Source organism: Aspergillus sclerotioniger, assembly GCF_003184525.1.
Source record: "Aspergillus sclerotioniger CBS 115572 chromosome Unknown BO94scaffold_29, whole genome shotgun sequence".
NCBI classification, from domain to species: domain Eukaryota; kingdom Fungi; phylum Ascomycota; class Eurotiomycetes; order Eurotiales; family Aspergillaceae; genus Aspergillus; species Aspergillus sclerotioniger.
This window is the reverse complement of record NW_020291019.1, coordinates 75,610-93,844: the sequence shown is the minus strand read 5'-3', so window position 1 is coordinate 93,844 and position 18,235 is coordinate 75,610. Positions and strand designations below refer to the sequence as shown.

Below are 18,235 nucleotides of genomic sequence, written 5' to 3'. Positions count from 1 at the left end.
TAACCGGTTTTTCCAATAGTTTGAGTAGATTTACAGATCCTTGATGCAGGTTCTTTGAGAAAAACCTGTGTGGCGACATACTGCTCCTTTATAATGGGCCCGATGACGAATGTATTGGGAACTCTCCAAATTATGCTAGCCGCTCTATGTTCCGTTCACTGATTGAGTTTCCTATCTAACTTTCTCGGATATAGATGGGACATAAGATGGTTGTGTCCCAGGGCCTAGAGGATCAAGGGCCTTGGGGTAATAGTGGGCAAGTAGGACTGCTGTAGATAAGGCGTTACGCAGGGGCCCAATGAGGGAAGCAGGAGCACCGACGTCAATACCGAGATTAGAACCGATCATTACTGTATCTCAGCTCTGCAGAGCCGTGACGTATACTCGGAAACTTCTACCAAGAAAGCACCGCTAGCCGAATGATTGATCCCGGACTCGTATCTGCAACGACAGTCTGTCGGGCAACAGAGAGCTGCGCATGCCGTCAAAATTAGTAGACAACATGGTTCTTTCTTCAGGACGAAATCTGCTCATGATGGGCCATGGCAGAATGGGGCGGATTGTTAGGGCTTGGTTGAGGATGATACGAACGTGTTTTCCGGAGTACAGAGCATGCGGCTGGGACCAAGTAAAGTATCCTGCCTGGGTAAGGGGAATATGGGGAGCACCAGGAAATTCAGCTACATGCCCAGCTAAATTGGATGCGTTAAAACCTGAACTGCATGCTCAGTTGCGGAGGTCATGTCGGACAGTTCCAATGTTGCCAGCATCACACCGTAGAGGATGTGTGCTCGATGCTCGCATAGAACTCTGCTTTAGGGATCGTCACAAGGCAGTGGATGAGGATGTCAAGAATCTACCTGCATTCGATATAAAACATTGAGAGGACAATCCTGCAAAAGTGTTAGTGATGAATGAGACGCATACTAGCTGCCGTTGAAGCCTGCTTCAAGTTGGTTGACTTGATTAAACCTGGCAGCTCTGTGCTGATCAAGCGCACCTCGCAAGATTACTCGCTCATAGCGAAATAAACCTTTGGAATTGTTCGGCGAGTTCATGCTCAGTGGAAACACTGCTATTAGGGTTGTGCTTACAACTGAGCACTAGAGAGCGCGACCTGCCTTCAAACCCTAGGCATTGAGGCGGATAGATAGAGATTGAGTATGACCGAGGTGAGGGTAATGGCCTCGCTGTCGATGGCATATGGATGTCTTTGCGTACTGGCGGTCGCAGAAATGTCGGATGAGGTTTTGCACGTCCACGATTGTAGCAGCATCCACAAAGCTTGTCACCCAGCGGATACATGCTTATGACGGGTCTCTATACCCCGCGACCCTCCATGCCGTGTCTGATCCGTGACTATCACTTGCGTTGTAGTGACCGTGTCTCGTGAAGGTAATCCGTAGCAATCATAGTATCCGTGTATTTATGGTAGTGATGGGAGAGAACGCGCTGTCGGTTTCTTTTGCATAACGCGCGATGCGATAATTCAGGGTGGCTGCGACGTGGTCGAGTAGGAAAAAAATGGGTCGCATTGGTCTCTGGACGAAAGAGCTGGTCAGATGCATATCCCACCACAACAGTGGAAATTGGGTGTCTCACCGTACGGGCCTTGTCATTGTCACTCTGATTATCCACGTCCGATGTCAATGAACCTCCGAGGTGGAGAGCAGACCGGAAGGCTGGAACGCAGCAAAATGGTTGCTGCTGGCATTGTCGGGATGAAGCTGGACCGGAGCTTCACTTCGCAGAGCCGGGTCTGCAGCCCCGCGCCTCTCACATGTCTTCCCCTGGCCTGAGGATGTTTGTTTTGACGGATGTCCGAATTGGGTAGCGTATACTCCGTGCCGGGCCTTGGTGCCTGAGGTGTCACCCGCCGCAGCCCTTGGTACTTGGCAGATGGTATGAAGATGGCCTTGCAGCAGACTGACGGACGTACTCCGTGTGATACCCAACCGGAACCACCGAAAAGACACGTCCTCGACCCAGGACACCAGACTAGTCCGTTGGACGGAAGCGAGAGTAAGCAGTTGCCTCGCGCTCGGTCACTTTGAACCGGGAGCCGAAATTGGGGTTAGCGTCAGGCGGACACTAACCTGAACCCCGGTCGGGATGTCTCCAATCGGCCTCCAATCGGACTGCAACTCGGGCGCCGCTGGACACACATCCGCCCGGGCCAGACCCGAGCGTGGCAGAGGGGGCAGAACTCTTCGCAATCGCCCCTCTGAGAAACAGGGCTTATGGTCGGAACTAAGGGAGATACGATTATCATGTTCCGATCGAACGGAATCCGTTCACGTAAGGCAGTGGATGAATTGCGGGAGCAGAAAGAGATATAAGAAACCGGGACGAGTCCGCTGTCATCGAGTCAAGCATCCAGACCACGGAGACCCCTCACAGCGAACCGCCCCTATCATTCCCTGGAACCCCGCCTCCCTCCCGCATCCCACCCAATCCAATCTTATCCATCCCTAAACATGGCCTCTTACCCCCCAAGAAAGTGCTGCTTCCAGGGCGTCAAGCACGAAGGTGACGCGACCGGCGATTTCATCACCATCGATGACTTTGAGGTCTATAAGAAGGCTCCCGAGGGGCCCACTGACAAGGCCATCATCCTGTTCGTCCCACCGCACGCCAGGGGTGAAGTGAGATTAAGTTAAACCAAGGCTTGGCTGACCGAGATCCCGCAGATTGACCGATATCCTTGGCCACCGCTTCAACAACGCTCAGCTGATCGCGGACCAGTTCGCCGCCAATGGCTACCTCGTCCTGATCCCCGATCTCTTCTATGGTGACCCCATCCCCATTGGTGGAGCCGCTGGCCTGGAGCTCCCCAAGTGGCTAGTGGGTGAATACAACGAGAAGAAGATCGCGCACACTCCCCCGGTCATCGACCCCATCCTGGAGAAGACCATTGCTGAACTGCGCACCAAGTACAACATCAAGGTATGTCGTCTCCCCCGTTGGATGGAATTGCCTCGCGGAGACTGATTTCGGGAAGAAAATCGGAGCCATCGGGTACTGCTTCGGCGCCAAGTACGTCGTTCGTTTCCTGAAGCCCGACCAGGGCAAGGTGGACGTTGGCTTCCTGGCGCACCCCAGTCTGGTGGAGAAGGAGGAGCTGGAGGCCATCAAGGGCCCTCTCGCTATTGCGGCGGCGGAGAAGGACCACGTCTTCCCGGCGGAGAAGCGCCACGAGTCGGAGCAGGTCTTGGAGGCGCTGGCTCTTCCTTACGCCGTCACCCTCTATGGCGGTGTCGGACACGGGTGAGTGATGCCTGAATTCGAGGAAAAGATGCACAGTGCTGACATGAACATAGATTTGCCCTTCGTGGAGACCTCAGCGACCCCAAGGTGCTGTTCGCCAAGGAGAATGCCTTCATCCAGGGTCTGCAGTGGTTCGACGAGCACCTGAAGGCGTAAAGGGATGACGGACGGGGGATGGAGTGGTTTAGTAGCTTCGGAGAATAGACTAATGGATAATGACCATGCCCTAAATATGATTGTGCTTCGAGCATTCCCCACCTGACTCCTGTGCCGGAATCCGTTCCCCGAGGGGGCCCTGTAGGACCGTACGTTGAAGCTAAGATCGAGAAAAAGGATTGGATGGGAAGGACGGAGACTACGGTTATAGGAGTATCGTAGGGGAGGATTTCTTGGTCGGAGCACCCGGGCCTAAGAATCCTGGCATGAGGGTCGAGCACAGAAGTAGTCGGAGAGGCATTTAGTAGATAGACAAACACCATATAAACAGCGCATAATGAGTTTTGAGAGATAATAAAAGTGTATGGAATATGAAGACAAGACGAGCTTCAAAGGAATTAGCGGCAGACGTGACTCACAACGGGCTGGCCATGATAGTCTGGACCAGACGCGTGGCTGCGATAGAGAGTATATTGGACGGAGTTGATCGTACTACTATGTACCTACTACCTAGAACTAGAAGCAAAGCAGGGAGTGGAGTGATTTATTACGGGGCGGTGGGTAACACCGGGACCTCCCGAGTGTTCTGGCTGTCCGGGTGGGCGGCTGCTCCTGGGCACTACTGCTAAGGACTAGTCAACTAGTCAGAGTAAGATAAGCCGTGTGCGTGCAATACTGTGTAATAAGACCAGCCCGACCGCCACCACGCCTTCCTGCTAGCTTACTACGACGGTGGCTAGTTTGAGGCGAGGATGCGCTCAATACGAAACCAACCAACGGCCGCGGCTCCTTTCTCAGCACGACCCCCGGCCACCACGTGATCCCCAGCTTAGTCGTGCGTCATTGGCGAAAACTCGCGATCGGGCGGAATCTGACACTTCACTTCCCATTTCCCATCCCCCCCCCCAAATCTACCCCCGACTCATGGTCGCATGCTATATTCCCCCCCTCCCCTAATGACTGCATCGCAGTCGGGTTCTTCTCGTTCTCCTTCTCGCCATGTTCCGCCACTTTCAGATGCCCCCGCCTCCCAATGGGAACACCGCCCAGTCCGATGCCGCCGGGAGGCCCAAGGACCGTACCCGCCGGGCATGCGAGCGATGTCGCCAGATGAAAATCAAGTGCGATGGTGCCACCACCTGCAACCATTGCCGCACCTCTTTCAATGGTGCGATCTTCCCCGCATAAAATGGAGAGCACAGACGGAAGATCGGGGCTGGGCTAACGGGCACAGACTGCGTCTATCCGGAACCACGTCGCAAACGAAAAGCTTCCCCGCATTTCGACCGTCTGCAGGAGTTGGAGAAGAGGGTTAAGGCTATGGAGGAGTCCTATCAAACCATTTCTGCCGTCAAAGACTCGCCTCCGTCCGACAAGTCCTCCACTCAACCCCATCCCTTGTCGGCAACCGGCGCCAACGATCCCGATACCGACCCAACAGATCCCCGGGCTCAGGCGCGGCCAAGCCAAGGTGAAGCCCGATTTGGTGTCTCCTCAGCCGACCGAGCCTTTATTGAGCGTCTCAAGGCCGAGTTGGGAGACTGGCCCGGGGCCGATTTCGACAGTCGGCTACGCATCAGGGAGAAACCAGGCGTCAAGCTGTTCCAGTCGGCCAACCCAGCGCCCCGGGTTGTCGCTCTGCCACCGCGCGAACGGGCGGAGCATTTGATCAACATCGCTTTGGACGCCAGCGTGCTCTACCATGTGGTGCACCGACCAACGTTTGACTCGGCCTTTGAATTGCTCTACAGTTTGGATCGGAGCGACTACGGGGAGGGGGAAATGAGGCATATCCCGCTGGTCTACGCCCTCATGGCCTTGGGTTGTCTATTCGAGCGGGTAGCCGATGGCTCGTCGGAGAGCGGAGATGACATGACCGCGGAGAGGTACTTCCACTGGGACCCGTTGTAGTAAGTGATCATGCTAACCCGCACAGGACAAATTACTTTGCGACGTGCCGTGATCTAGTGGACTTGCATGACTGCAGCGACATAGTGACCCTACAAGCCATCTTTTACATGAACCTTTTTATCCTGAGCACAGAGAGACTCTCGCCATGTTACACGTGCCTTTCCCACGCCTTTTCCTTGGCCGTTCGCATGAACTTACAGCTACCAAATTCGAGGGACAGCCTCATTGTCGCGGAAATCAAGCGACGGCTTTTCTGGTCTCTGCGACAGCTTTTGATGGTTGTCGCGTCGATGTGTGGCTATCCGCAGCCAATTCGTAGCACCGAGGTTGACATTGAACTGCCTCTGGATCTGGACGATAACGACCTCAAGTCGACCAGAATATCACAGTCTTTGCAGGACCCTGCCTTGATCCGGAGTATGTCCGGGTCTGTGGCTCTTTTAAAGCTACATAATATCCTCGATCGGATTGTGCATGAGCTGTATCCATCGGGGGGCGTCCGGCGAAAAACTAATAGTGGGTCGATGAGCCACCTGGTTAGCAACGAAATCGTTACGCAGCTCGAAGGTGAGCTACAGAAGTGGGCTGCATCGCTACCGCTGGGCTATAAACTGGGGAGAAGCCGATATGCCCCTCACTTGGAAAAGTAAGCAGAGCACAGGCCGGCGATAACCCCCGTTTCTATTAGGCTGACTGGTCATAGGGCCAAGTATGAGCTGTGGATGACATACTCCCACGTCCAGATTCTGCTCTATCGGCCGTTCCTACACTACTTTGTCGACAGCACTGAAGGTAACGGACACGCCGAGCATGGATTCCATAAATATGCCTCGGCGTGCGTTGATGCCAGTCGCAATCTCATCCATCTGACGGAGGACATGTACCGGGATGGGCTGCTCTATGGTGCGCACTGGCGCATTGCCTACATGGTTTGCACGGCCGGGTTGTCACTAGTATACGTGGTGGTTGGCTCCAAGAGCCCCGACACTGTCAAGGCGCTGAAGATCGACCTAAACACGGCCAAGCGCATGTTGATGTGCCTCACCCCTTACAGCTCCCATTCCCGCCGCCTTCACGTGGCATTGACGGTATGACCACTTTTAGTCCGAGGATCAACCTTCGCTAACTGACATGTGCTAGGTCCTGACAGCTACATTTACCAAATCGGATCACGGCTCGCAATCTCAAAGTCCGAATGATACGGTCGAGGTGGGCTCAGAAAGACCCAGTGAGCCGTATACCGGCGGACTGGCGGAGCACGCCTTTGACGCTTCCGCCCAGAGGAACCAGAAATACATCGGCCCTGTCATGGAAGAGACAGTTGCGCCCGATCCGAATGTATACCCGCGCGGCATGGAGACGCATACTTCGCAGGCCACCGCGACGGAGACCTTTCCCCTTGTTCCTGTTTCCCAACCCCCCATGACCCATTTGGATTCGACCCCGGTAGCGTCAGGGTATGCGGTTCCTTCGCTCCCCGCCAGTGTGCCGGGTGCAACCATGGCAACGCCGGCGCCCGAGAACGCCACCCCCCAATCAGCTGAACGCGTGATGGAGGCCCTGTCCGGGGGGGCTCCCACTTATGGACCGGAGCCAGGACTCTCGGACCAGACGTACTACCTGGAGGCACGGCCCTTTAATCTGCAGCGACCCACGGAGGGCGAGGACTACCTGTTTGGGCGCGAGTTTGGGGATTTTGACGGGATGACGGGAGATTTACTGAGCTTCGACTATCTTTTTTAGACCATCTCGTAATTTGTTTCAGAGTGTGCAAGTGAGCCTTAAAGTACGACCTATAATAGCTGACCATGATGCCATGCCGTGTGGGAGGGATCGTCAACCAACGGTTCTCGTATTTATTTTATTTTCTTTTTCTTTTTCTTTTCCTGTTTCTTTTATTCACGTTTCCTTTGACATTTTCCCCTTTCCCCCTGATTTCCAATTTTGCCGGTGTGTTTTCTGCTGATCCAAATGTCTAATCTGACATCCGAGACCGCAGCCAGCCATCCGAGTGGCTGCCCAGCGAGGCCCCGAGCCAGACCCGGCCGACCAGACTAACCGCAAGGTCGGATTTCGCCGGCCGAGAGCCGGGCTGCCGGAACCCCACGTCGCTACGAGCTGATCCCCAACGCTGCAGAGGGCCGGACACAACGTGGCGGTGAATCGCGTGCCGGGATTCCATGCTTAGTGCATTGGCACGGCTCCTTTTCGAAGAACTTGTCAGATTTTGATGTCGCCGCGGCCCGAGCATCCCTAAGGATGGATCGCGTCCCCCTATATATCTCATATAATGGCGCCCAGAGGCTTCGATTCCTCCAACAGGCGTTTGACACTGAAACGGAGTAGACGACCACGGCTCGATCCATGGTCTTTTTTGTCTTGACTCTAGCCCTTCGTTCCTCGTGCATACGGTAATCAGACATCATCCAGCACCATGGCGGGCGGCAAGGTAGGCATGGCGCAATCCAAGGATCTCTCCGGTTGGCCGGTTACTGACGTGAACCCTCCAGAGACCCGAAGTGCACCCAGTTCAAGACTTGGAGAAGGATATGGTAGGATGGGAGGGTGACGATGACCCGGCGAACCCTAGGTGAGGATCACTCTGAGTCAATCGCCTGGAAGCCGATCTAACATTGGACAGGAACTACCCTGTATCTCGGAAATGGTTTCTGATGCTACTGGTTAGCACTATCACATTCATCAGGTATGCTTGAGACTGCCTATAGTGGGATAGAAGATCCATGGTCACTGACTCCCCAGTCCGTTCGCTTCTTCCGTTTTCTCCCCGGGTGTCGTGTACGCAGAGGAGGAATTTGGCGTCACATCGAGTATACTGGGAACACTGTCGGTGACAGGCTATCTGATCGGTTATGTGGTACGTGTAAATTCAGTCTGTCTTTCTGCAGCTTGTGCTCACCACCCTTTCATCTAGACTGGACCTCTGATTTTCTCCCCGATGAGTGAGATGCTCGGCCGACGAATCGTTCTCAGTGGCGCCAATACGTTCTTCGTGGCTTTCCAGGTGGGCTGCGCGCTGGCTCCCAATATCTCGGCCCTGATTGTCTTTCGCTTCCTCACTGGTATCGGTGGATCTGCCTGTCTGACCACGGGTGGTGGTGTGGTGGCCGACCTGTTCGTGGCCGAGCAGCGCGGAATCGCAATGGCCGTCTACACGACCGGTATCCTGATCGGACCCGTTCTGGGGCCCCTTCTCGGAGGCTTCATCGCCCAGAGAGCAGGGTGGCATTGGGTATGTCATCTTCCTGTTTGCTCCCAGTTCATTTCCAATACTAACATCATGGTAGGTCTTCTGGGTGCTGGTCATTGCGGGCGGCACGCTCTCCGCCCTGGTCATGATCTTCAACCGCGAGACGAACCCCGTCGTGCTTATGCGCTGGAAAACCGAGCGCCTTCGCAAGGAGCTTAATCGCCCCGAGCTGTACAGCTGCTACGAACCGAACGGAGGCGACTCTAAAGCCTCATTCCGGAGCTCCCTGGGAAAGCGGTTGATCATGCCCTTCTACCTCTTGGTCCGTTCGCCGATTGTCTTTCCTGTCGCCACCTACCTCGCCACTCTCTACGGATGTCTTTACCTGCTGTTTACCACCATCAGCGACGTGTTCAAAAAGACCTACGGCTGGGACACTGAGATCAGTGGTCTCGCGTATCTCGGGCTCGGAGTGGGCTTCATCAGCGGCCAGATCTTCTTCGCCCTGGTCAGTGATCGCATCATCACCCGGCTGAAGGTGCGTAACAACAACGTGTTCGAGCCGGAGATGCGACTGTCGATCACCATATTCTTCGCCTTCTTCATCCCGGTCTCGTTCTTCTGGTATGGGTGGTCCGCCAAGGCGAAGGATTTCTGGATCGTTCCCATCATTGGACTGGCTCCCTTTGCGTTCGGCATGGTCGGCATCTACAATACGCTGCAGACATATGTCATTGACTGCTACCCCCGGTATGCTGCATCGGGAACCGCCGCCATGGTCATCACCCGGTCGCTGATGGGTGCCTTTCTGCCTCTGGCGGGTCCCCGCATGTACGCGGCGTTGGGCTATGGGTGGGGAAATTCCCTGCTGGGCTTCGTCACGCTGGCCATGATCCCGGTGCCGGTTCTGTTCTACAAGTATGGCGGACAAGTCCGGAAGGCATCCGAATTGAACCTGTAATCGCTTGCAGTGCTTTGATTTAATGGTGAAATGGGTGGTTCCCCGTGGTTAAGACACCACGGTCGGGACCAGGGAAAAATGATGCATAATGGGATTGTGATGCGTGGTTTGATTATTATTCGTCTTTTCATTTCTTGGTCTCTTCAACACGTACATATAGAGTACACTTTTTTTTTCGGTAGTATCTTGGATGGCGTTTGGCGCGGGGGAAGCAAACTGGGAGCCGGGAACCCAGTCCGAGGCTGGTCCCGGATTGTATATAGAGGACAGGACTGGGGGAGTGTTGATATGTAATGTTGCTTTACGATGATAAATAATAGATGGTGTTTTTGGGATGTGCGTTTGCCTTGATTCCATCAGAAGCAGCTCCGAACTTGGAGAAACTGACGCGCCTAGGATTGTTACAAGTCCCCGGGATTCTTCATCCCTGATCTAGATGGCAACTTTCAAGATCTATCGCTGTTTAGCGCTGATTGATGTGCTGTGATCAGATGTGATACCCCAGTGATGACGCTCCAGTACCCCCTCCCCTATTTTTCCTAGGCTCCGTGCGCTTTACACATCTAACTTACACATTTATCCAAAAGCCATTAACAAAAAACCCTAAAACAGCCAAACCACTACCAACTCAGCCATGGCCACTCCAAACACTAAGAAATCAAGAAACTGACCCTGCAAAGTGACCATGACTAGTCAGTCCATACATCCCACTCAACAAACCCAACACCCATCCATCCTACCTCTAGGCTTCATCATCCAACCCATAAGCCAACCCCGAAAACACACCATCAAACCGTACCGTATAATCAATCAATTCAGGAGGTACTCCGGATAAATCTCCCCGGACACGCAACGAGGGCCGTAAATGCGCAGGCTGATAAAGTCGTGGCTGAAGGACCTTGGCACAATCGTGGATGCGAACTTGGCTTCCTTGGCGCCAGATCCGTCGGCTGGTTCGTTGGATGCCTCCGGGTGTAAGGTCTGGGGATGAGTTGCAGGGGGGGCGGATGGATTGGTTATCGGAAGAAGAAGAAGAAAGTTGGTGTGCTTGGGTTTGGTGGGGAGTGCAAGTGGGGTGTGAGTGTGAGTGTGAGTGGTGCCAGGAATGGCATATCGAGCAGGTTATGTTGAGGTCAGTGCGATTGCCACAGCAGGGGATGAGTAATGAGTAGTTTTGGATGGTTAGAGCCCGGAATTGGGAGATGGAGGGGGAGGTGTAATAGCATTTCGAGGCTGTGAGGGAGGCTTGGGAGAGGGAGATGGTATCGCGTGGCGGGAGGTTCTGGATTATGAGGTGCAGGATTTCCGGGGGGAGGTGATAGGGCCATGATTCGAGGTGGGTGGGGGATTTGAGCCAGCAGGTTGAGGTTAGAATTTGAGAGAGGATGCGGAAGCCGGGTGAGCAGTGGGTTGCGGATTGATTTGAGAGGAGGGCGAGAGGACGAGTGGATTTCAGGGTGGTGTGGGAGAGCTCGGAGAAGGCGATGTGATGGGGGGAGATGATGATTGAGTGAATGATCCGGCCTTGAGATATTGGGGTTGAGGTGTGGTTTTGGGCCTTGAGGAGGGCGGAGCGGAGCATGGGCGGGGATGAGATGTTGGGATGGAGAATGATGAGATATCCGTGGAACCAGTAGATGTTTTCTTTGGGATACGTCCAGGAGGGAATGGATGCGAACGAGATGGGAAGTTCCACGTCAGGATCTGAGGAGATTTCTAGATCCCAGGCTGCTAGACGTAGAATGGCTATACACATGCAATTGAAGACGGGGGATTGGTAGTGCCAGGTCATTGGGTCGTCGATGTAATAGCGCCATGGGAAGATGAAATCGATGAAGAAGCGGGCCTGGAGTTCGTTCAATGGGGTGGGGGGGCCGAAGTCGATATGTAATTGTTCTGGTGCCACTCCGGTACATTCGGATTCACTGGCTGAGATGAGATTGTCTGTGGGTGAGTATCGCGGCCGTTGGCGTAGATCATCGATGCACAGACTCGTGGCTTGGTATGCAGTGGCCAGTTCGAGACAGACTGGTTTCGGCATCAAATTGCCGTCTAATTCGTCCCAGAATGTAATAATTAAGATGTTGGCCACAAATCCACGGTGTAGACCCAGTCGAAACCCGAATGAAGGGGACCGGGAAAGGGGGCTTTCTCCCAGTGTGATAACAGGAGCGATACCATTGTCCTGCGAAGGATTAGTTGTTGATATCTGGATACTGATAATGACACCGACCGTTGACCAGCAAGTTCCAGAGACCTCTACAGCCCATTGTGCGTGGTGATTTGTGTAACTGCTAAGGTATGAAGATTGGTCTGATGGGGAGTGAACAAGATGGGGATTGATGATCTGTGATGGATGGTTGATGCATGGACGGTTGACTGGACGACCTCCCACGCAAGGGTGCAGGCGGTAAATGCCTTGCCCGACGGCCACTATCGCCTGAATCTGCCACCGTATCAACTCATTGATATCGTATAACCCTAACAAAGCACCCATCATGGTAAAATAATGTTGGAACTATTTCACCTTGGAATTGTTCCACCAACCTGAGAAGTATCTCTTTTAGTCTAGTTGGAAAATTCTGTCAAATAATATGGTGAAATTGATCTATTCATAACGCTCGTAATCATGATACAAGATAGAAAAACAATCCTCGAACCCAAGTCTCCTCCAGCTCGCTCTATACAGTCTGGATCCCCCATTCCACACCTTCATCCATTGCATTCCTTCACTCACTCGTCACCGGCGCAAACGTCGTGGCCGCCACCGCCATGGCCAGCTCACCCGAGTGACTGATGCTGACCTGGATCTTGGACAGCTGCTTCTCCTCTGCAATCTTCTTCACCTCGCCATGCAACTACATATCATGTTAGCTAATCCCCACCATCATCCCCATCATCAACACAAGCAAAACTCACATAAACAGTCGGGATCCCCCCCGAGCTGAGAATCTCAATCTCATTCAGAGCCGCCCCCGCCCCCTTGGACGGCACCTGCAGACTCTTAAACACGGCCTCCTTGGCTGCCCACCGGCCCGCAAACGAGTGCGCCGGATCAGGCGCCGCCTGACAGTACTCGCGCTCGCTGGCCGTGTAGTTCCGCTCCAGGAACACCTCGTTCTCGATGTTGATCGCCGTCACCGACTCAATGTCCACGCCCACCGACGTCGATCCGTCCGTGGTCACTGCCCCCTCCACCCACTTCTGCGCTGCATTCATCAGCGGCTCGCTGGTGGGTGTCGACGGCGTCTCCACGGCTGTCAACACCCCCGAGCTGATCTCCGATGCGGAATCCTCCGAGTCGGGATGCAGGCACTTGGCATCGAAGAAGTAGCTGTTGTCGTCCACGGCTACCCGCGCATAGGGGTCCAGGAATACCCGCATCTCGTCCTCGGGAGCCCATGCTGACGTCTTCTTGGCTTTGAAGAGCGAGTTCGTGTTCAGACCCTCGATGAAGGCCCGGTTCGCGGCCTCGGCACGGCGGAGCGCCTTGAGACGATATGTCTCGTAGGGGGCCTGGTCTATGGCGGCGAAGAGATAGCGCGGGGAGATCGTCACCACCAGGCCGCCCTTCTGGCCGAATCCGAACGACGTTAGCATGAAGGCCCGGATACCCCGAGTCTGGATCGACTCCGCCGGGTACACCAGGTGGTCGAACTTCTGCAGCGCCTGGTCGACGTTATCCGCGTTGCGGTTGCCCGGCACCACGCCCGACTGCAGGATCTGCAGCCCGCCGTTGAGCATCCACGCCCCGGCCGCTCCCTTGGGGTGACCGGTCAGATACTTCTGGCAGACGACTAGCACCGGATTGCCCTTGGTGCGACCGAGGTGGCTCATCATGGTGTTGATCACCTCGGATTCGTTCTTGTCGTTGGCCTTGGTCGACGTGCCGTGGAAGGAGGCCACACCGATGTCGTCGATGCTGAGTCCCCATACGGCCAGAGCCGCCCGGATAGGAGAGATGCCCGGGTCCTGCTGGCGTAGGTCCAGACCGTATAGGTTCTGCGCCTGGCGGATCTGCGTCGCCGCAGCCTTCTCAATGACCGCGGTCAAGTGCGGCGAGAGCTGGCCCTCCTGTCGGGCCTTCTCCAGCTGCAGGGCCGCGCCCTGTTGGATCTGGGCGCGTGCTTGCTCAAACTGCTTCTGACGGAACTGGACATCCAGCAGAGGCGACAGCGATGCCGTGGTGGCCTCGCGCGCGGCCGTCAAGATACCCTTGCCTGGCGCGGGCACGGACCGGCCGACCTTGTCACCGGCCATCTGCGAGTATGCGACGATACCGTAGATCGGTACACCCATCTCGAGGGCCAGCTGAGCGGTCATGAGCAGCTGAACACCGCAGCCTGCCGATTCGACGAAACCGGCCCGCGAGGTGGCCGTGGGTCGCGATATTTCGCGCGGGGTGCGGCCTCGCTCGAGCTCCTCGACCGTGTTGGCTGTGGCTTTCATGTTGGCGAACTCGTAGGACATCTCCTCCTGCAGGTCATCGGTACCTCCCACCAGGGCTACTTTGACCTTGCCGGATTGGAGACCCTCGCAGGCCGTGTCCAGGGATTCAATGGCCGTGGCACAGGTTCCCGAGGGCGACTTGATGGGACCAGCGGATCCCATCAGCAGCATGTTGGCCCAGGCATCCATGGCGTTGGGGAAGGATTCCTGCAGAATATCGCTCTGGACGTCACGGTCGAGGTAGCGGTCCCGGTAGACGCCCCGCATGGCGATGAGACCACCAGCACCTGTACCGATGCAGTTGGCCAGCTCGGACACATGGATGTGGCGGTACAGCTCGTACGGGTCTTGGATGCCGGCACTTAGCATGGCCTGGCAGACACAGCACAACACGTACAGCGTGATGGGGTCCACCTGCGAGACAATCTCCGCCGGGATTCCGTATGCCTTCGCGTCCCATCCGGTAGGCAGCTGGCCCGACACCAACCGGTCAAAGGGCTGGGCCTTGGGCACCAGGAAGCGCGCGCCGGGCTTGAACTGCACGTTGTAGTCCTCGCCCTCATCCGAGGCCGGCGAGATGGACACCTTGTCACCGTGCTTGGTCTTGAATGCCGTGGCCACGGCCCGACTGGCCTGGAAGACGGGCAGATCCTCCTGCACCACCACCTCCTGCAGGAACTCCTTCTTGGCTGGGTCGTATCCATCGTAGAGCTCCGGCTCGATGAAGCGCAGACCCGCGTGCTCCTGGATGTAGGCGCCATACTTCTCGCCAAAGTCGGCCTCGTGCACCGGCTGGTTGGACTTGGCGTCGACCCAGCCCACGTACGCGGCGCCCTGGATGTCGCCCTCGAAGTGCTTGACCAGGCCCATGATCCAGGCCATCTCGACGTAGCCGGCCGGGCTGAGATCGCCGGCGCGCTCCATGTCCCAGCGCGTGCGGGCACTGCCCCAGGGGCCTAGCTCGGAGTAACCCGCCACGACAATGGTCTTGCTCAGGTCGATCAGGTCGCGTCCGGGCAGGTGGATGCCGGCCGTGATGGCCTCGTGGTCGGGCAGCTCCGGATGTCCGACTGTCAGGTTGGCGCGGGGCTTGCGCACTGTCGGGGCGGGGGTCTCAGGGGCCGGACCGTTCAACAGGCTGTGGTGCAGCTCGTCTTCGGCGGCAATGGCCTTTCTGGCGCGGGCCTGGTGCTGCACGGAGCGGCGGGCAGAGGTGGACAGGCCCTTGAGGTCGGCCAGCTGCTCCATCTTGCCGCCCAGGTCGGCATACACGGGGGCGTCCTCGCAGGCCTCGGCGATCTCGGGGGTCATGAGGGCCATGATGTTCAGGGCCATTTCGGCCGACGAGAAGGTGACGACGTCCTCGGCCTCGATGGCCTCGGCGACGATGTTGTTGGCGCTCATCAGCCCCGTGCCGCGCGTCCAGCCGATGACGGCGCCGCACACGGTCAGGTAGTCGCCCCAGCTCTCCGACTGGAAGCGGTTGAAGAGCGTCTCCAGGCCGATCTTGGACTCGGAGTAGAGGCCGTCGCCGCCAAAGGTACCGTGGTTGGGCGACAGAGGGAGAATGACCTGCGTCGGGTTGGCGTTGTAGCCCCGGGACTCTTTCTGCTGCTTGATGAAGCCCAGCAGGCGCAGCAGGTTGACCAGCATGGCGCGGTGGGCCACCTCGGACAGGCCATCGAGGCCATCGATCTGGCGGCCGTTCTCGGAGATGGCGGCAAAGGGGATCACGCAGTCGATGTCGCCAGTGCCCAGGGTGTCGGTGTACAGGTGGGTGATGAGGGCCTGGCAATCTTGGCGACTGGCTGCGTTGAAGGGGAAGACGGTGAGCGAGGAGCCCCGGCCGCAAAAGTCGCGGTATAGAGACCGGTAGAAGTCCATGTTGGACCGGCTGGTGGTGACAATGACCTTGGCACCGGCCGTCAAAAGGCCGCGAGTGACCTCGGCCCCAATGGACTGGGGTCCGGCCCCGGTGATGAGCACCGTCTTGCCGGCGAAGGTGACTCCATTGGAGGTGGCGGCCTTGACGATGTCGAGGTAGGACGTCGTGAGATCGTCGTGGTACTTCCAGCCATTGCCGGCTTGACGGCTGAGCCGGACAAAGGGCTCGTTCTTGGAGGTGGGCGCATCAAACCGACTGCCTCGCTTGAGCAGGTCGTAGTAGGTGTCTGGCCGGCCACCAATGGTGCGCGCAATTTCCTCGTATTCGATCACGCCCTTGGGGCTGACGGTGGTTCGGGGGCCCAGAGGGGGCACGCGGTGGATGAAGACCGGGTTGCCCGACAGGGCATCGCGGTAGCCGTGGAACAGCTGCTCCAGGGGACGCACCTGCAGCTGCTTGTCCGAGTTGCGCAGCGGGTCGGCAATGTTGTACTTGACGAGGTCGAAGGCACTGGCATTCGCGCGGTTCAGCACGCGCCAGATGTGCTCCTCGTTCGGGGTACCGCCAGGCGCCAGCAGCAGCGAGGCAATGTCGACGCGGGCCCAGTTCCACCAGGCATCGTAGACGCGGCCGCGACGGGCGTTGAAGATGGGCGAGACTTTGGTCAGGAAGCCATCGCCGAACTCGGCCTGCCAGGCCTCCAGCTTCTTGTCGGCCTCCTGCCACAGCTCTTCGCTGTGCGCCAGCTTCTGCACCAACTCGCCGCCGTCCTCGTCGACGAGCTTGCCCAGCGCCAGGTGAAGCTGCTTGAAGGCATCGTTCTGCTCCGTGCGCAGACGCTCCAACTCCTTGGAATCGATCATGGCACCGCCCGCGGCCTGACCTCCCCCGGCTGGACCGGCCGCCGGGCTGATGGTGATGCCGCAGTGGCGTCCGTAGCGAGCCACGACGCTGTCGACGAATTCCTTGGCCGACTGGGGACTCTCCAGACGGGCGGAAGGATCCAAGCTGACGGCGTAGCAGAGCACGGCCGTCTGGCGCTGGGAGCCTAGACCCCAGGTGGATTCGAGGTGGCTGCGGACGGTGTTCTGGTTCCAGCCAGCAGGGAATCTGGCCGAGATCAAGCGAGCCACCAGGGCAGACATCACCTTGCTGGGGCGGCCGGTGAAGTTGGAGTCGAGGGCAGCGCCAACGGCCTCGAGAGGAAGGTCTTCGCAGCCATCGGGAGTGCTGCCAAACTCGGCCACGAGGTCTCCGATAAGTTCGTTCTGTAGGGTAGATTTACCTAGATAGTGTGAGCCTATGGACACCCGTCGGAGGATAGTTAGTTGCACTTACCTCCGGACAGGTCCCGGATGGATTTCTGTAGGGGAACCTGGTCAAAGGGCTGCTTCAGCTTCTGGGCACTGATCGCCAGCACAATGTCCAGGGCTGACAACGGCACATCATCGACAGCCGCCGCCACTGCAGCGGGAGCAGCAGGCACAGGCGCAGCTGCAATCGGAGCGGCCGGGGCAGCAGCAGCGGCCACCGGGGCTGGGGCAGCCTCTGGAGTCTCAGCCGGGGCGGCCGGCTGGGTCTCTTCATATTCATAACAGATCTGGGCGTAGTCATCGCTGTGGGAGAGGAACTGGCGGCGAAGCAAACGCAGCTTGTCCTGCAGCTGGTGATTGCGACCGACGGTCTTCTTGCCCATGGTGGACAGGACCTTGGACGGTCCAACCTCGACATATCTCTCCACGGCCTCATTCCTCGTAAAGAACTCTTTCTGTGTGTCGATCCTAGTCCGGTCAGCGGGGTGTATGGAATCGAGGAGTCAACAGGCGGACTCACCATTGGACCGGGAAGGCAAATTGGTAGCTAGACACGAGCAGGTTAGCTTCTAGCTCGAGCAAGAACATCAAAGTCGACAGAACACTCACGCCAATAGCTCGATAAGAAGCGTTCGGGCCAGGGAGCGCCGCTCCTGCTCCGACTCGGGGAGCGATCGCACTGTTTCTCCCATGTTGAATGTGTTGGTGGAGTGAGCTGGATCAGGAGACGACGACGAGGGCCATCACGGAGATAAAAAGGCGCCTGTTGTCGAGAGCCCTTCTGATATACATACTTCTCCCCTCTCCACGGACAGCATTAATCCGGCTTGGCTATCTCTCTCCACTGGCCGAGAGATTCCGTGTCCAGAAGCGTCCGACAGGGCCCGGGGCATTCGGGCATCAGGGCTGATGAAGGAGGGCTCGCCCGGCGGCCGATTCCCGACAGCCACCGTCGGACGGAAGGATTTGCGCCCCCAACACCAGCCAGTGGTCTGTTCGTGTCGATCCCGGGTCAGATTGGCCTGTCTCATCTTGTCAGCGAATGATTTATATACGACTTCCAATCCGCGGTGGTGGTAGTGTCA

General features: G+C 56.9%; 5 protein-coding genes across 5 annotated transcripts; 3 read left to right on the top strand and 2 right to left on the bottom strand.

Moving 5' to 3' along the window:
• Positions 1-2,477: 2,477 nt before the first annotated feature.
• On the top strand, positions 2,478-3,423 carry BO94DRAFT_549493 (dienelactone hydrolase family protein; the record flags this gene model as incomplete). The annotated part of the gene is made up of 4 exons (XM_025613451.1): positions 2,478-2,645; positions 2,731-2,946; positions 3,002-3,267; positions 3,321-3,423. 4 exons carry the CDS (start codon positions 2,478-2,480, stop codon positions 3,421-3,423), a joined length of 753 nt encoding a protein of 250 aa, XP_025463854.1.
• A 999-nt stretch (positions 3,424-4,422) lies between these two features.
• BO94DRAFT_559525 (Zn(II)2Cys6 transcription factor) lies at positions 4,423-7,077 on the top strand (the record flags this gene model as incomplete). Its single annotated transcript, XM_025614074.1, has 5 exons — positions 4,423-4,591; positions 4,658-5,309; positions 5,360-5,980; positions 6,038-6,422; positions 6,475-7,077. The coding sequence occupies 5 exons, from the start codon at positions 4,423-4,425 to the stop codon at positions 7,075-7,077; spliced, it is 2,430 nt and encodes an 809-aa protein (XP_025463853.1).
• A 346-nt stretch (positions 7,078-7,423) lies between these two features.
• BO94DRAFT_210245 (MFS transporter) lies at positions 7,424-9,838 on the top strand. Its single transcript, XM_025606154.1, has 6 exons — positions 7,424-7,783; positions 7,845-7,924; positions 7,976-8,038; positions 8,095-8,209; positions 8,267-8,584; positions 8,640-9,838. Exons 1-6 carry the CDS (start codon positions 7,769-7,771, stop codon positions 9,501-9,503), a joined length of 1,455 nt encoding a protein of 484 aa, XP_025463852.1. The 5' UTR covers positions 7,424-7,768; the 3' UTR covers positions 9,504-9,838.
• Positions 9,839-10,245: 407 nt separating this feature from the next.
• BO94DRAFT_568584 (uncharacterized protein) lies at positions 10,246-11,773 on the bottom strand (the record flags this gene model as incomplete). Its single annotated transcript, XM_025614690.1, has 2 exons — positions 10,246-11,712; positions 11,744-11,773. 2 exons carry the CDS (start codon positions 11,771-11,773, stop codon positions 10,246-10,248), a joined length of 1,497 nt encoding a protein of 498 aa, XP_025463851.1.
• Positions 11,774-12,087: 314 nt separating this feature from the next.
• On the bottom strand, positions 12,088-17,888 carry BO94DRAFT_524051 (uncharacterized protein). The gene is made up of 5 exons (XM_025610240.1): positions 17,760-17,888; positions 17,671-17,697; positions 17,176-17,618; positions 12,423-17,122; positions 12,088-12,361 (listed from the first exon to the last, which is right to left on the bottom strand). The coding sequence occupies exons 1-5, from the start codon at positions 17,840-17,842 to the stop codon at positions 12,233-12,235; spliced, it is 5,382 nt and encodes a 1,793-aa protein (XP_025463850.1). The 5' UTR covers positions 17,843-17,888; the 3' UTR covers positions 12,088-12,232.
• Between the last annotated feature and the right edge of the window lie 347 nt (positions 17,889-18,235).

Bases quoted from the DNA above. Each gene is read 5' to 3' on its own strand.
- BO94DRAFT_210245 (XM_025606154.1), top strand. The intron at 8,039-8,094 runs GTATGCTTGAGA...CTGACTCCCCAG, and splicing joins AGCACTATCACATTCATCAG to TCCGTTCGCTTCTTCCGTTT. The intron at 8,210-8,266 runs GTACGTGTAAAT...CCTTTCATCTAG, and splicing joins GCTATCTGATCGGTTATGTG to ACTGGACCTCTGATTTTCTC.
- BO94DRAFT_524051 (XM_025610240.1), bottom strand. From the start codon at position 17,842: ATGGGAGAAACAGTGCGATCGCTCCCCGAGTCGGAGCAGGAGCGGCGC. The intron at 17,698-17,759 runs GTGAGTGTTCTG...GCTCGTGTCTAG, and splicing joins CTTCTTATCGAGCTATTGGC to CTACCAATTTGCCTTCCCGG. The intron at 12,362-12,422 runs GTGAGTTTTGCT...CATGATATGTAG, and splicing joins GGGGGATCCCGACTGTTTAT to TTGCATGGCGAGGTGAAGAA.